This window comes from Phaenicophaeus curvirostris, chromosome 10 (genome assembly GCF_032191515.1).
Source record: "Phaenicophaeus curvirostris isolate KB17595 chromosome 10, BPBGC_Pcur_1.0, whole genome shotgun sequence".
Classification (NCBI taxonomy): domain Eukaryota; kingdom Metazoa; phylum Chordata; class Aves; order Cuculiformes; family Cuculidae; genus Phaenicophaeus; species Phaenicophaeus curvirostris.
The window spans coordinates 6992028-7009427 of record NC_091401.1 but is presented as its reverse complement, the minus strand read 5'-3'; the positions used below and the strand labels follow the sequence as shown (position 1 = coordinate 7009427).

Sequence of the window (17400 nt, the reverse complement as noted above, 5' to 3'; positions counted from 1 at the left end):
TACTTAGCTGATTTGACTGGAAATGGTGGATGTCACGCAAACCCCACTGGTGTATCAACTTTGACTGTGGCTTCTGCCAGATAACAGGAAGTTCCAGATGTTACTTATACACAGATTAAAACTGCTTTTCCAGAGCATGTAGAAGACTTCTGCCAGCTTTGAACTAGATACAAGATTTTGTCATTTGTTAGAACTCTATCAATGTGGAGATATTTCTACCATCTTCAGGACTGAAATCCCATGCCCCACTTCGCTTTCAGTCTCTGCCCTATTACCTACAAACAGCCATCAGTGTTGCTATTTACTCTCTGATCAATCGTGTGTGTGGGAAGAGCATTTATGAAAACTGAAAGGCTGCAAATCTGAGATGGATAAGTGGAAAACAGCCCATAATTACCTGATGGAAGGCATTGCCACAAGACTTTGCTGTTGCAAGATAAGAGATTTGGGGCCAGATTACCTGGTTACATGGGTGACAACATCAATACTTAATACCTATCTGGTTTGTATCTGCAAAATATGTAAAGCAGCTGCGTTTCAAGCGATAAACTACCCAGTAATGACAAGAGTTAGAGAATGTTTTTCCCCTTGGGGATCACCTTGCCATCTCCGCCTTAGGCAGACGCCTATCAGACTTATAAATTAAACAGGAATAATTCTGTTAAATAGTTCCTGTGGAACAGGAATAACCATGTGCCTTTTGACACCATAAAATGTTTTTATTCCTCACAGTCATGTGATGATTAAAAAATCCAGCTGATATGTGGAATGCTTCAAGAGCACAGGATGGTGCTTTCTGCATTAATGCAAACTCTTCTTTATTATTTTTCCATTGGGTCTGTGTTCTGTCTGAAGAATTCTCCATATTTAAGTGAGTTGTAATGACTAAAGGATTTATTGTTGACGAGAGGACATAATCTATTTGCTGTGAAAGAGTGCAACAGTATCTTAGAGAAGCTGGTGAAGCTCTGCATTTGTTTGTCAAGGGAAGCAGTGGTTTTTCCATTACTGGAGTTTTTTAGTGCGGAATCAGACAGACCCCAAGAATGAACAAACTACTTTATTTTGGGGGAATGAAAAGCCCTAAAAGTTTCATTGAGGTTCCTTTCAGCTCTACTGGTGCTGTGTTCTGAAAGATTTTGTCTTTCAATTCACAGGTGATAGATTCCAGTAGACACCAGATTGAAGGTCAAGGATCCACACATGCCACAGTTGTTAGACCTGGACCTAAAGCAAGCAATGTAAGCCATTTGCAAGATTCGTATCCCTGGTCAAGTTAAACTGTCAATGTAAGAGCTACCTTTCAGCAGAGAAATGCTTGGTTATCCTAGTCCAAGAAAGCTCTTTCATGCTTTGTCCTTCGTGTATTGCCTGCTGAGAGATTGCCTTGCTCTCTGCCTGGGCGAGCTCGCTGCTCACACCAGAAGCAGAGGGATGCTGAAAGACAGATTGTCCAGCTCAGGAATTTGCCTGTCCTGGTGGCTTGAGACTCAATCCAAACTCAGCTGAGTGGTGAAGGTCTCTAAAAGCACTAGGGGCTGCAGCGGGATCTGGTAGCTGATGCCAGACAATTACTGGTGATATACACCAAGGGAGTGCTTTCAGACATCCACTTTTCCTTTGCAAGATAAGTGTAAGACCTAGCAGATTCTTGCTAAAGAAACAGGACTAAGGAGTTCCTTTCAGTAAATTACACCTAATAGTCTGCTAAAACTGTCAGTGAACTTTTCCTCTACTTAGGCTAAATATTTTTGTACAAATTTCACCTCCTCTTTATATACCAGTCCTTTCTGTCCCACTGTGATATATCAGCTCATTTATACATGGTTAGCTTCTGCTAACCAAAGGACAGACTTAGAATCCTTTGGCCTCAGTTTAAAATCCTTAACTGGAGTGTCTAATCCACTTGCTTTTCTCCTAGGGCCCAGTGGAAGGACTTATTATTTTACATCAGTTTCCATTTTCTTCAGCCTTGCAAAGAATGTCTGTTATTGCTCAGGAAATTGGTGGAGAAAAACAGGTCTTCACAAAAGGGGCTCCAGAAGTGATAGCCATGTTATGTAGAGCAGAAACAGGTAACTAACATATATAAATGCTTCCTAGAAATACACATATATAAGTGATTTTTGATGATGCAGTGAAGTGGAAAGTCCGAATGAAATTTCTGGGTCTAAGACTTGATATTTCAGTCTGAAAAGTTAGAGTGTCTCTGTTGCGCTCCAAGTCTAAGGCTAAGCTTTCACACAACCCTTCTCAGCAAAGAAGGAATGCTGGTAGATAAATGCAAGTACCAACTCTTGTACAATGTGTACATTCTCTGCAAGAATAGGAACTTGGAAAAGTTGTCTACTGGTCTGGTATACACCAAAAAAAGTTTTATTTTTTCTCCAAACCTTGGTAGGGCAGCTAGAGGAGAACAGCTTCTTCATGACATACCGGAAGAAGGTAAAATGCTTTGCAGAATAGTTTAAAATCCTATGTGCAAAGTGATAGAGGAGAAGCAATGATTTTCTCATTGAGCAAAATCGAGTTCGACAACTTTCCTTGATGTTTTTCTCTATTGATAGACTCTAGATATACCTGCCCTCTGGGACAGGAACATTTGCTCTTCCAAAACTTCCTTTTATCAGAAAGCAGTCAAATGCCCTGATGAAGTGTCTATTCCTTTTTTTCCACAGTCCCACTGAACTTTGAAAGCAAGCTTCTGCTCTACACAGCACAGGGCTTTAGGGTCATCGGATTGGCTTGTAAATCTCTACAGGCAGGGAAGCAACCTACTGATCTAACAAGGTAAGCCACAGATTGCTTCTTATCAGCCACATTCAGCCATGGGCTAGTGGTGCCTTACGTAGTACCATTACCACAACACCCCTGCCAGGAGCAGGGCTGCAGTACGGAGTTCTGCTAGAATCAGGTCAGAGGGAATCTGGGTACAGACCTGTCTGAAAATGAGTAGAGGACACTTCACTAGCCCGTGCTTATAGCGCATGCCCAGAATCCTTGCACATTGTTTAACTTTGGATCAATGTTATAACTCTAGCATACTCCTCCCTCAGTCCCTCATTTCTACAAAATTCCTTTCAGATGTATCCAGGCTTTCAGCTGAAGAAAAGTCTCTCTCTTCTTTTTCTTTTTTTTTCTTTCTAATCCTGTCTCCTCGATGAAGCAAAGGCAGCAGATGACCCCCATTACATCTGTTCTCTGGCCCAGTCAAAGCTAGTGGACTGTACTGCTGCTGTCTTGGTCCAATCTTTTAGCTTTCTATATTTTCTCTTTAGTTTCTAGAGAAGCCAGCAAACTCTTCTGCTGTGCTTATGGAATTAGTCTTCCACAAGCCTCACACAAGAACACCTACACATGAATCAATATGCTTTTACCCAAATCCTTCTAGCTTCTTCCTGTGATACTCCAGAAACATCACTTCTGTGAAACATTTGTGGTTACTTAGCACCTGCTGTCCTCTCTGTTTACTAGCTGCAGGTCCTAATCCAGATGGGGTTTACCCGCTCTTCCACAAACCTTTTGCTTTGCTACAAGGGCCATTGACGCTAAGGCAAAGTGCAAGTGGTTCGTTTAATTTTTGTGACAGGTGTCATAACAGAACCGTCCAACCTAATGAGCAAATGTGTGTGGTATGGCCCAAGTATTGCAGGTGTGTGTGCAGTTATAGCATGTGTGGTGTATATAATTCCAGGAGAAAAAAAGAAAACTGGAGGACAAACAAGATCTGCAGTGAAAGCAGTGACTATTCAGGCATCACATGACTCAGCTCCTCTGACTGCCATACAAGTGTTTGTCATCACCTCCTTCTTACTAGAGTGGCTGAAATAAGTGTTTGAAAGCTTTTCTATTTTTTCAGACTCATCAGAGTCAGTATGTCTCCCTGAGAGACCTCTAGTTTGTGACTCATTGATGGGATTGTTTACTAAATTCTGTTCTTAACTGCATGTATTCAACTGCAGAAAAAATAGTAGCACAGGTGTAAAGAAAGGAGCAGGAGAGAACAGAATTGGAGTTCACACATAGTGTTTGCTCAAGTCCTACTGTCAAGAATAGAAGATAGATTTACTAAACCATGCATGAACTTTCCAAACCACCACAATTTAGGAACCCTGGAGAAATTCAGGGTGCTTTTTCATGCTGGCTAAGGATGGTGCATGAATGGAAGACAGTCCAACTTATCCATTTGGCTTCACGTTGGTATGTGGAGCAAGTAGGTTGAAATTGGCTCTTTTTGGATTTGGTAATTAATCAAACATGAGCTAGAAGCTGGCTAATTACTAACATTGTTCTTCAGGACAAGGGAAGAAAAGAACAGAGGGATGAAAAATCAAGTGAAGATCCTCCACACACAACCCGCACCACTTGCTGCCAGTGGGAAACAAGCCTTGCTGGTGTTGAAATAGCACCACAAAAGATGGACAGCATGGGACTGCTGAAAACTAACAAATTATTTTAATTCTTTTGAGTTAACAGTTATAACTGACTATCAGCAAATTCAATGCAAAAACAGGCTAAAGGAAAAAAAAGAATTACATATATCTGTTTGTTCTTCACTGTTAGGGAGGACGTAGAATCTGATCTGACATTCCTGGGTCTGCTGATAATGGAGAATCGATTAAAGAGGGAGACAAAACCTGTCCTGGAAGAGCTCAGTGCTGCCCGTATCAGGAGTGTTATGGTCACAGGTATCTAAAAAGGGTGGACTACTTATTTGGTCACTGGTCCAGACAAGGAGTTCAACAATGTTTGAGTGAACAGCCTGCTACTTTGTCACCGCCACTGGTAGGAAAGCACAGGCATTTGTATCTTTCAGACAATTATAGTCCAAGAAGCATCTGTCTTGTAATAATGACATGAACTGAACAATGCAGGCTATGCCCCTGAAAATTTCACCAGGCTGTGACAGATACCTAACTATTAATCTGTCTCACTTTCACCACAGATCAGAGCCTTCCTGTTCTTCTGATGCTTTCCACTGAGTCCATTTGTTCTCCCTGTTAAGGTTATCAGATACTGGCACAAAGACATGCCATGCAAGATCTTGTCTTTATAGGGCCTCATGAAATCCTGTTATCATAAATGAGCAGAGATGGAGCATGGATGCCAGGACAAATCACTGAAACTTCTGACATCTGGTAACTCATGCCTACCAGTCTGTATTTAACACATTTTTTTCTTGAAGAGATGGCTTCTATTTGGATAGCATAACCCCCAGTTTTTCCATGATCCAAAGACATTTTTTGAGGAGTCTCACAGATCTTGTCTTCTTGGGCTTCACCCCTTCCGGCACAAATCCTACACAAAAGCCTTTTAAGGAAAATTGATGAGAATCAGTGATACTAGCCACAACTTAGCAGTGAATCTCTTACTGGTTTTTGTCTAAAACACATAATCCAGGAGTATGCTCCCCATCTGTATTTCTTCACACTGAAGATGAAAATATTTAATCTCCAGATGGAAATAAAAATATTTCATTTCCAGAGCAAAATACATTTAATTATTGAGACAGATATCATATGCAAAGTTTTTATTTTTATCTAAAACTTTCTTAGGCACAGACACCAAAATCTTACCGATTCTTGCAGAAAACTCAGAATTCAGGAAAATGCTAATATTTACTCCGTAAAAAATTTCTCATTGCAACACTGTCTTTGATTTTTCTAGGTGACAACATTCAGACAGCTGTAACTGTTGCCAAAAATGCTGGGATGATTTCTCCAATGGACACAGTGATTATTGTGGAAGCAAACAAAATACCTGGATCTTTTTCAGCATCTATAACCTGGAAACCACTAGAAGAAAACAAAACTGAAGATTACGGAAACCTGGTGAGCATATAAGAAGCAAGTGTGGTGCAATAGGAAAGCAAACTAAGCTGGAATGTTTTAAATAATACAGTGGTATTATGCTAGTACAACAGAGACAAGTCATTCATCATCGTCTGCATGTCAGAATGTTATTGCTAGAAAAGTGTTTAAAATAAGCAACATTTATGAAAAGGTACTCCCCCAGAGCTTCCTTCCTAGCGTATTATCTTGTGAACATTTCCTTGCTAACTGCTTAGCTGGTTTGAGAACATCTTTGCAGAAACACAGGAAAGAATTTTCTCTAGCTTCATGCTTAGCTCTACAGGGGCTTTTGAGGTGATGGTTTCTAAGCAGGTGCTGGTTTTCTAAGCTCAGCCTAAGCAGCATCTTCACTGTATTTCACTGCAAAACTACATGCCTAACTCTCTCTCATATGCTTTCATATGCTGTCTCTAGCCTCTCTCACTCACAATGCAGCCCAGCAGAATGGCATTGTTGCATAAATTCTATCAAATGTGGCAGTGCTGAAGGCCAGCTTTTAAGATATGTGAAGCACCCAGTTCACACTGAAATTAATGAAATAGTCCTCAATTCCTTTACAAACCCAGGCAAAGGCACTGGGCCATGAACCCGGGTCTCTCTTGTACTTGCATAAATGCACATTTCAAGGCCTAGGAGCAGTACTCATTCTGTTTTGTTTTATAGGAAGATGGCAGTCAGACTGAACGAAGAATTGGGCTGGCATTGGGATCAGGCCAGTATCATTTTGCCATGAATGGAAAATCTTACCAAATAGTAGCACAGCATTTCAGGCACTTACTTCCAAAGGTGAGATCTGGATTATTTAACTGAAGAAGTCTTGCCATTCAGTCAATTTAGATTGTCCTCATATAATTAGCTGAAGAGATCTGTACCAGGACATCTTTTGGGAACAATTCTAACCGTGAAATACTTATGGTCTGGATTAATCTCTGACATTAATGGATGGGAAATGATCTGAAAACAGTAGAAGACATGGTATGACATAGCACATAATTCAGCATGACCTGTCTGTTTTATGGAAAGGATAGTCTTCTGAATCCTCCTCTAGTAAATCCCTTCCTGGTAATCTGTGTTTGTCAGGTAACTCAGATGACACACCAGGCTTCTCATTCTTATTGTGATTGTTATTTTTTCAAAATATTAATTAAGATACCTTTTGTCTTTGATCATCAGCCTTTCCTGCTTTGGACTCTAGCGTCAGTTGTTTGGAAAGGTGAATTTTTGGTGGTTTCTATTCCAGATTATCACTGAAATTACTATGAATCTCACCTCAACTGCTTAAAAAAATCACTTCCCTTTTTCTCCTTACAGCTTCTGCTGAATGGAACAGTTTTTGCTAGAATGTCTCCTGGTCAGAAATCCAGCCTTGTAGAAGAGTTTCAAAAGCTGGAGTAAGTTCATAATGAGCGATTAGAGTTAGGAAGCGTTTGATGGATTTCCTGGCTTGAAAGGAGTCTAGTAAGAGCTGGCTTTTGTTTAACACAGCATTTTCTGGAAGTGCACAAAACTGAGACTTCCACAGAAATACAGCTTGGCAATTAAATTATGAAAGACTGTTAAAGAAAAGACACTGAAGTCCATGCTTGTTTGGCAACCCATCAAAGACCTAACGCTCCCATGATTCTGGGTTTCATTTATTCACATCATCCTTTGTTCTTAGTTCACTTTTTGGGACTGAAAGAGGAGCACTTGTCTACCTAAGACTTTTAGGAATATCACCCAGCACTGCAGCTACTGTGATGTTAGCAGTCTTTTTACTGCACTATTGCTGACTCAGTGTGATGGATTAGAAAACTTGCTAGGGCAGTCTAGATCAGTGTGCTGTGTGCCACTCACCGTCACAGAGTTGTATATCTATTCCTGATTCTCAGGTGTCTCATTGCCTATTATTCAGCTGTTTCCCAATTGTTTTGAAGACCCTATCCCTCAGCTGAACTAGTTAGTCCCTGGCCTTACTACAGAACAGGGTCCATTCATGTCTGTTCCCAGTGAACATGAGGTACAAATGGCTGTAGTCCTTCCTTTGTGAGCAAGGCTGTCACCATTAGCGCTTTCCTCTTTATGATTGACCTTTAACGCAGTGAGGGTGGGAGACTGAGTTCACCAGAGCGAATATGAAACATCACGGTGATGTATTCTTCAGTCCATCACAGCAGAAACTCTTTACTGCAGGCACATTTCGGGTGCAAGCCCAAGTCCCACACACAGTTCGGACTCCTCAGCTTGTATTTCAGCCTTTCAGCTTTACAGAAGGGCTTTTACAAAAAAACTTGCATGACTTGCATAAATGACTTTCATGGAGGAGGCTCTGTTTCCCTCCTGTCTCACTTTCCCCGGAACTGAACTGTAGATCACTTTATTTTTTAGTTACTTTGTGGGCATGTGTGGAGATGGAGCCAATGACTGTGGGGTAAGTGAAAATTCTTTACAATGTCTTTATGTAAAAAATGAAAAGTGAATGCAATTCCAGTAGAATATCTCAAACTGAGCACATGCTGGAGATGGGAGTGCTCTGCTTATTCATGGAGCAGCTATACTGGAATCAGTACCGATTCAGGCCCGAACCCCCAATGTGGCCCTTATCATGCAAGAGCTGTCCTAGGCTGAGATTGTTGCAGTTTGTGGTCTCAAGGACTGATTCATTTCCTTCACAAAAACCAGCAGAGGTTTCTCCAAATCCTCCACTGTCATGTCTGTCAACATCTTTGGTGTTTGAGGGTGGAGAAGACGAGGGTGAGGAGGAGATTCCCTGGGGAACAGCTGTAGCCCTACAAGGTTTTTATAAATGCACATTTTAGAAGTGCAAGAAAGTTCTTTTTCCCCAAAAAATGCTCAGGAGGGACCCATAACTCACTTCTGGACAGGGCTGGTTCACTCTGTGACTTTACACATCCTTGTGGCAGTGAGAGCGTTGTTGCCACTTAGGCAGTGAAGCATTCGCTTGCCATGACAGAAAGTCCCAAGGATTCTCCTGGGGGAAGCAAGCAATGAACTTAGACTGTCTGCATAAGATGTGACTGCAAATAAGTGCTGACAAAGAAGGCAGAGCCAAACTTGTCTTCTGCAGCTGGTAGTGGAAGGTTTTGGGGGTCTGTGGAAAATGGACTTTCCCATGCTGTCATCCCCATCCTTGATCTGGACCTGATGCATCAACCACATCCCACTGGAGGAACCTTTTGGGTAGACACACCCAGGGACTGAAGAGGGACTGGTGTTCACAGAATGCGTCCTGTAATAAGGGGTTCACTTCTTGGCTGACATGTTAGCTGCCATGTCTTCCTGATATGTGAGTGCTGAAGAAGAATGTGACTTTCAGGCTTTGAAAGTGGCACATGCAGGGATATCACTGTCGGAGCAGGAGGCATCTGTGGCTTCACCTTTCACATCCCAAACGCCCAGCATAGCATGTGTGCCGGAGTTAATCAGGTAAGCATGGATTGTTATTTCATGTTTCTTGAAGGAGATAGATAGTTCCCACTCCTCTCAAATGTTAGTGTTGGATGTTCCCGCCAGACCAAAATGCACATATCTAGAGAAAAATATATGTCCTTCATCTTGAAATTGCCATTTGCCTAGTTCCCAACTGACATTCCTTTAAGACACATAGATTCCCTAAAAACTACAGGAGGAGAGCATCTACAACTAAGCTTTATGTCATTAGCAATATTTTAAATTAAAAAGAAATAGCAAAATGAACAATGCTCCATAAAGCTGAATCAAAATTCAACCTTCATGCTACACTTAGGCCCTGCCTCTGACACCCTATGTGAGCAAAATTTTAGCATCTATTATGCCAGGGTCCTGACTTAGCTTAGTGGGGCAGATAAATAACCAGGGAGAGTGCATTGGATACTGTGTGTTCACTGCAGGAGAGGACTTGTTAGTTTGAACTCACTGAGCTGCTGCTTGGCTTTATATGTTTTTCCTCCTATGGAGTTGTTACCTGCACAATTAATGTCAGCAGGAAAATTCACTGGAGTCTTGGGAATATAGATGACTGAAATCAAGGCCTTTTGCTTGCAGCAAGATTTCTGCAAGAGAAGATTTTACTTTCATTCAAGTCAGATTTATTTATTTCACTTCTCAGCAAGATACTGGAAGTGACACCTCTATTTGTGACATATGCCTTGTTTTTCAACAGTGTTTTGAGAGGAGTGGCAGCAGGAGCAAACTCATTACCTAATTGCTGTCCTTTATTCATGTCTTCACACAGGGAAGGCCGTGCTGCCCTCGTCACTTCCTTCTGCATGTTCAAGTACATGGCACTGTACAGCACCATTCAGTACCTCGGTGTTCTCTTACTCTACTGGGTATGTCCTGGGAGCATGTTGGCTAGAACCGCATGAGCTACTACTCCTTTGTAGGAGAAATGTAGCATAAAAGCCACAATAAAACTAGGGTATGGAGCTTTACCTTTATCTGAGCTGAAAACTTCCGTGGCATGGTCATATGTTTCTCCTGTACCCTCAGCTGAAAACTGGGAAGATTCTTCCAATTAACTTCAGCTGGTGAGCTCAAGATCCAAGCTGGGCAAAACGAAGGCTGAGATACTGAACAGTATTTTGGATGAAGGCATATGTCTGTGTAAAGGGAGGATATGGTGTAAACATACGCTGTTACAATTTATTCAGCATTTAAAGCATGAATTAACTTGACAGTAAGCAAAATCCCCTGGAGTGCCTTAAACCATTTTTATATGGCTTCCTCCCAAATGGAGAGGAGGGCTTTGCATTCAGAAGTCACCCAGCATTGAGTAAGCACATCTCTTCAAATAGCCTTCCTTTTTTTATTGCAGTGAGTGAACTGGAAGTGTTGTTATTCTGAACAATGTACAAAATTAAAGTATTCACTACAGGCCCAAGGATGACGAATTTATTGGCAGGGTGGTAGATTGTATGGTCCCCTTATCTGCCGAGTAGCATTTCAGAACAAACAGCAGAGCATTAGCTCCATGAAAATAATACAGCTTTCTGGAGAGAATATAAACAAGCCCACAGCAAATGTCTGATTTGTGATATTTTTTTGTTTTATGTTCCTCTTTTCAGCAACTAAACTCCTTTGGGAATTACCAATTTTTGTTCCAAGATCTGGCTATTACCACTGTAATTGGTGTGACAAGTAAGCCCCTTAGTCATCCTATGTATTAATGAGAGAATGAGCTCAAATATTTTTCACTTCCTTGACAATGCATAATTCTGTGTACAGAAACGAATAAAAGAGAGTCTACATAAAGTACAGGATGTTTAGCTTAGTAGAAAAGGTGTCTTGTTTGAGAAAAGCTCTGAAATAAGATGGGTGATTCTTAGTGGTACATTTGCTGAGCATGTAGGTTGTTAATAATTGGGTTGTTATCTCTAGAAGCAGTGAAAACAGACCTAATGCAGTGGAAAGTCTATCCAGGCTTCTTCCTCTTGATTTAGGAAAGCAGATTAAGAAGATACCAAGGGACCCATGCCCAAATGAAAAAGTGTAGGGATCGACTGTTTGGAGTCCAGTTCACAACTGTAGCTTCATAGGCAGGAGGCACAAGAGCAAAGAGAGATGGAAAAAAAAGATAAAAGTGGAGAAGAAAGAAATTACAGACATCAGATGCTACAGAGCAGGAAGTTGTAAGCCATTAGTAAGAGGTGAAACCAGTGCTAGAGGGGAAAGAGAAAGACAGGGTTGTTGAGATAGAGTAAATGCAGGAAGATGTTTAGAAACAGGAATGGCAAGGGCAGGGGCATGAAAAGCATATAGCAAGAACACATAGCTGTCTTCCACCCCTGCTAGGACCACAGACAACTGGAAAAAAGGGTCAGCCATAACCCTGGGTGTCAAAAGTGACCTTGCTGTAAGGAGCCCATTTGGAACACTGCATCAAGGCTTTCTGTGTAGGTATTTATTCAAAGTCTGGATAACTGTTAAACCTAAGAACAGAGGAAAACTTGTTGGGTTAGCTAATACAGTCCTATACCAGCTCAAATAACCATGCACTAGGTGGTTAGACCAGGAGAATGTACAGAATATGGGCAACAGAAAATCCCAGGCTACAATTGACAAGTAAGAGAAAGGCAATAGGAGAGCCTGAGCATATCCTTGTATCCCTGGACCTCACAGTACCAAATAAAATACAAATCCAAGATTTTATTTTCCAAAAATGATTCATTATAGTCAAATGCCATCAGTTAACATCTTCTCTGGCCAATAAGATTTTGTAAGAAAACTTTTGTGTATGTTGTACATGTATTTGTATGTGTTATAAAGAATATTATAGATGGTGAAAGTGCTGGTCATTGGTAACAGTAATATAAAGCAGCATTGCTTGTATTTTGGACATACTAGTAAACATCTCTATGTATGTTTCAGTGAGTTTCACAGGCGCCTATCCAAAACTGGTTCCCTACAGACCTCCTAGCCAACTCATCTCACCCCCATTGCTGCTCTCTGTTGTACTTAACATCCTCTTCAGTCTCAGCATGCAGATTTTGGGGTTTCTGGTGGTCCAGAAACAGCCTTGGTATTCCAAGACTGATATACACAGGTAGGTCCCCCTCTTGGAACTCTGGGTGACACAGGGCAGACCTAGTGGGACAGGTCTGCATGATACTATCAGCTTAACTATAAGCCTGATCAGCAGCTGCAGGCAGACCCTACGCTTCCCCAGAGTGTAAACATATCAACCAGTGTTGTCTGCAGGTCCCTAATCTCTTCAGCAAGTCTACTGTGCAGCACAGTGCATATGGTGAGAATACTTCTGTTGAGCACAAAGAAGAGTATTTGATTGCAGGGAAGGTGTCCAAGTAGGTTTCAGGTCAGGATCTGTCAAGTTCAGCAAAAATCAGTCCAGTGGGTAAGCTTGAGGACATTGCTAATAACCTACACCTTTGTGATACCAGGACCAAATCATGGCTGTAAAGGAGAATTCCTGATAGTAGTAGTGGAAGCTGGGGGAAATAACCAGGATTTTGGTCATTTACTGACCAGTATGACACTCTCTTTCAGTGCCTGCCTCTCAACGCACAACCTCACGGAGAATTCTTCCTCTGTTTCCAGCCTGGGACTCTATGGTGTAAAAGAGGGTTACAATGAGCAAATAGACAATGGCTACAAGAGCTATGAAAACACCACAGTATGGCTGCTAAGTACCATCAACTGCCTCATTGTAGCACTAGTATTTTCCAAGGGAAAGCCTTTCAGGCAACCAATCTACACAAACTGTAAGTGTGGGGAGAGAGGGAGGGATCTGTGAGTAATTCAAATCAGGAGGTCAATTCACTAGACTAAATTCAAACTTGACTGAAGTGATGCCAGCCAAAAAAAAAGCAGGAGCCCAGTACTAGATTTCTAAATGACTAAAGGCCACCTTACACCTGGAGAGTGAAATTTGATGTATGCCAGCTGAAGAGAAAATTAATTTATTCATCATTGCACATTTGCCTATGGATGTGGAGGGCGATAGATTATCCATTATTTAGACTCTTAGATCTTAATAGAAAGCAAAGTCTTGATATCACTGAAGTAGAGTTCCTAATCGAAATAAGAGCAAGGCTACCACCTGGATGTTTTTCTGAATGGCAGGAGCTACTGAGTGCAGTGAGACCACTGGAAGGCTCTAAAGCTCCTCACATGTGAGGGGTCAAATTAAATGTTCAAAATACTGGTTTAGCATTTTAAATCTGTGGCTACAAGGCTTGTCCCAGCCTCAAATATCTCTACTTGACTGAGTAAAGCTGGGATTTTACTCTGCTTTTCTTTTGCTGAAAGTTCCTTCCTATCTCATGGATTTTTTTTTTACTTCTTTATCATCTTCTGTGGTGAAGGCAAGCAGCTGATATTGGTCATAAACCTGTGGTTGTATTTGCTTGTTCTTATCCCTTCAGATGTGTTTATACTGGTGCTTATAGGGCAGCTGGGCATTTGCCTCTTCTTGGTGTTTGCCGATATTGATGGTATCTACTCTATGATGGATGTGAGTATTGTTCCAAGGCGGGTTTTCTTCCTACTGCCAGTCCCATTTTAAGTGGACTGGGATTGTTTTTAACAAAAGGCACAGACTGTTACAAGAGTATATGATGCCTCTAAAGATAAAACAAATTTAAATAAATAGATTTAAAATGATGTGGGATTGAAGAACATTCTGGAGGTCAAGTAGTTCCAAAATAAGATCTGTGCATTTTGACACCTGGGCAGCTGCACACATACATTTGATGGTTTCAGCGCATTGTCCATGCAACAGAAGACACCACCAAGCTTACCATGCTTGGTATGTTGGTGGCTTGACAGTTGTGAAACCAGAAGACAGGGGCTATGACCAGCAAGTTCAAACTAAAACACTATGCACTTGTCTTTCCCAGGCTATGCTACTGTGCATACAGATCCTTTTGCAAAGAAGATCTGCCAGTCAGCACTTACAGCAGCTCTCCATTCTCAGCCCCCAATATTTTCAGGCTCTCTGTTTAAATTTCAGACAACATGCAGCTTCCTAAAGCAGCATTTGAGTTTAGAAAAGTTGTAGAGAAAGACTGGTGGGGCTGACATTGCAATAGAGGATCTATCTTGATCCTTGATTAATAAATATCAACAGGGCTCAGCTTATTTAGTCTGGCAGAACGCAAGCTGGGAGTTGCCTTGTGCAAATCCATCCCAGCGGAGATGCAAAGGAAGTATAAGATTTACAAAAGCTGTAGGACAGGGTTGTCAGCAGATCTGGCAATTAGTATGTCGAGGCTGGGAGATGTTAACCTCCTCCACTATGACACTCTTGCAGTGTTGTAGTAGAAGTCACAGGAATGAAACAACAAAAGCAACACACATCTATTTTTTTAATGCAGATAAGTGACCTGAGTAACAAGCACTGAGCGTGGTGTTGCTTCCAGTCCTATATGCTTGCATGACAGTTAGCAAGTGGATGTAGAAATGGAAATAATGAAACATGGCAAAAGAAACAGACAAGGGGCAGAGACCTGGATTTTGAATGCCAAGCAGCCCAGCCAAAGCTGCCTCACCATGTAACTGTTTCCAGAGCAGTGGCTCCGCCGGCAGACCCTGTTGAAGAATCTGCCACGAGATGGCACTTTAAAGCAAGTCTTAGTCCTGTTGTGATCTGTCGTGACACAGGACATTGTCAACCCTGTGTATGTGAGGGACTAAAATGCCTTTGGAAGGAATTGCAAAATTCCCAGGCTGTCTGGAGGGAATACACTGAATTTGCTGAGTAGAGAAAAAGAAGGAGTGGCAATTAGAAGCCCTGCAATAGCCTAGCCCTGCAGAAACTGCTGATCCAAATTTTATATCTGAGCTTCATCTCCAAAATAAGTTGGGCTACAGCCAGAAAGCTTGTGCTGCCAGGTGTGGGAAGCTGGAGATGGGTTTGGAGCTGAAATACTCAGACTTCAAACTATTTACTACATTAGAAAGAAAGGAAGCATTTAGATTTCCTGCTGCAGTTCTGCAGTGTGTTTTTCTCTGCTGCATCAGAATTTTAAAAACATCTTGTATCAATAATTCCTCAAGACAAGTAGTAATATTGGCTCATCAGTATTGTACACCCGGTGTGGGGTTCTGGCTTTTGATGACATGAAGCTGGTGAGGAATCTAGAGAACAAGTCCTGTGAGGAGCAGATGAGGGAACTGGGGTTGTTTAGTCTGGGGGAAAGGAGGCTGAGGGGAGATCTTATACTCTTTACAGCTTCCTGAAAGGAGGTTGTAGTGAGACAGGTCTTGGTCTCGTCTTCCAAGTAACAAGCGACAGGAAGAGAGGAAATGGCCTTGTGTTGCACCAGAGAAGGTTTAGATTGGCTATTAGGAAAAGTCTCTTCACTGAAAGGTTTGTCAAGCACTGGTACAGGCTGCCCAGGGAAGTGGTTGAATCACCACCCCAGAGGTGTTTAAAAGAGTGCATCCATGTAGACATGGTGCTTAGGGACATGGTTCAGTGGTTTACAGCTAGTCTTGATGATCTTGATAGTTTTTTCCAATCCAAATGATTCTATGATTCTACAACTCAAGCTCCCACTGGTGTCTAGTGTGCACACATGTTGTTGAACACCTTCTGCTTTTTTTCCAGCTCGTTTGCACTCCTACCATGTGGCGGATCTCCATGATGATAATGCTTGCAGTTACACTTGCTGTGTCCCTCCTTGTTGAGGTTAGCATGCTTCATTGAATATGCCTGTCAGCACTAAGTGGAGAGATGAAAGGGTCAGGTCTCACTCTTTGTTCCTCCTCCTCAGCCCATCTTGCAAATATCTAGTAAAACAGGACCCATTGCTAATACCTCACTCTCACTTTCTTCCTGCAAAGCCTCAGATCTGAGTGGTCAGATACAAGGGAATGCAAGGCTCAACCACCTTTTCTTTCCTCTGATGAGTGGGATATATCAGGCCCTGACCCAGGCTAGAGAAATATGGACAGCTTTTGGTGTCTTCTACTCAGATCTTGAAGACTGCCAGGAGGTGTTGGTCCCAATTTTCTGGTGGTGAGCTCTGGTGGAGCTGGTATGATAAGTAGTCAGTAAAAGGCTATTTAAGGGACGTGGATGAGCAGGACAGGGTGGGAGATCTGGGTTGCCATTACTTGCCCCATGTATGTCCCGTGGATGAAGACAGGAAACTGCTGTCCGTGTCCTCCAGAATTTTCCTTTTGCTCTTGCTTTTACAGGAAGCCATCATAGAGAACAGATCCTTATGGCTGCTTCTGAAAAAGACCTTCCAGTACCACTCAAAGAGCAATTACAAGAAGCTGCAGCGAGTGTTAGAGCAGGACTCGGCCTGGCCTCCTCTGAATGAAACCATCTTCTCAGATTCTGTGGCAATATCAGTAGAGGGAAATATGGGAGGCCATACCAATCCAACATTTGACAGCAATGAGGATGCACTCTGAAGGAGACTGCAGAGGACACATGTCCAGGGCAGTTGCAGCTGGCTGTAGAAGGACTATCTCAGCGACATAAGAGAAGAGGAAAGACTGACCCATGACAGCCTCCCCTTTCCTGTTCCCCCCTTCTCCCCCTACATTCTAAGAATAACCAGTGCTGGATTATTTTTAAATTGACTGGAAGCAGAAAAGCTGGCTGCAGTAACGTAAAGCCACAACAGTATTTCTCCTGTCCCCTTGCCCATGTATGAATGGCTGCCAGCTGTAAATGGAACAGCTTGCTGAATATTGGCAAAGTATTTTTTTTCCCCTTCTGGCAATGCTTGGCTTTCTGGAGTTGGAAGGAGCTACAAATAACCAATGCCGCCTAGAAGCATCCCCTCGCAGAACCATTATGCTTTTTCCAGTATGGGAACCATGCAGAGCTCTATTGCTAGCTCACTGCTACCAGGCAACCTCTTCGGCCTCTTCTCAGGTTAAAACACATTGTACTTGCATTTTCTGAGTGAAAAATCTATTGATCTGCAGAGCAGAATGATTTCATTGTTTAACAATTCTTTTTTTGAGGGAGGTATTTGGGATATCAGTTTTAAAGTAGTAGAATGAAACACATGATAATTACAAATTATGATCTCATCTTGTGGGTCTACAAGGACATGCTGTCCCTTGTGGTGTGAGCTTGCTTTACTAG

The 17400-nt window shown here is 42.0% G+C and overlaps 1 protein-coding gene across 1 annotated transcript in view; it reads left to right on the top strand.

The window, feature by feature from the left end:
- The window catches only part of LOC138724675 (probable cation-transporting ATPase 13A4), a 40334-nt gene extending 23519 nt beyond the window's left edge, over positions 1 to 16815 (top strand). Inside the window, exons 15-30 of the mRNA XM_069864861.1 lie at positions 1158 to 1241; positions 1922 to 2075; positions 2679 to 2790; positions 4564 to 4688; positions 5668 to 5831; positions 6516 to 6638; positions 7164 to 7243; positions 8220 to 8262; positions 9169 to 9278; positions 10066 to 10162; positions 10898 to 10970; positions 12201 to 12375; positions 12837 to 13051; positions 13715 to 13803; positions 15901 to 15981; positions 16494 to 16815. Of these exons, the coding sequence (XP_069720962.1) occupies positions 1158 to 1241; positions 1922 to 2075; positions 2679 to 2790; positions 4564 to 4688; positions 5668 to 5831; positions 6516 to 6638; positions 7164 to 7243; positions 8220 to 8262; positions 9169 to 9278; positions 10066 to 10162; positions 10898 to 10970; positions 12201 to 12375; positions 12837 to 13051; positions 13715 to 13803; positions 15901 to 15981; positions 16494 to 16715 (1947 nt within the window). The 3' untranslated portion in view covers positions 16716 to 16815. The remainder of the gene's footprint in view (positions 1 to 1157; positions 1242 to 1921; positions 2076 to 2678; positions 2791 to 4563; positions 4689 to 5667; positions 5832 to 6515; positions 6639 to 7163; positions 7244 to 8219; positions 8263 to 9168; positions 9279 to 10065; positions 10163 to 10897; positions 10971 to 12200; positions 12376 to 12836; positions 13052 to 13714; positions 13804 to 15900; positions 15982 to 16493) is intronic.
- The last annotated feature ends 585 nt before the right edge of the window (positions 16816 to 17400 follow it).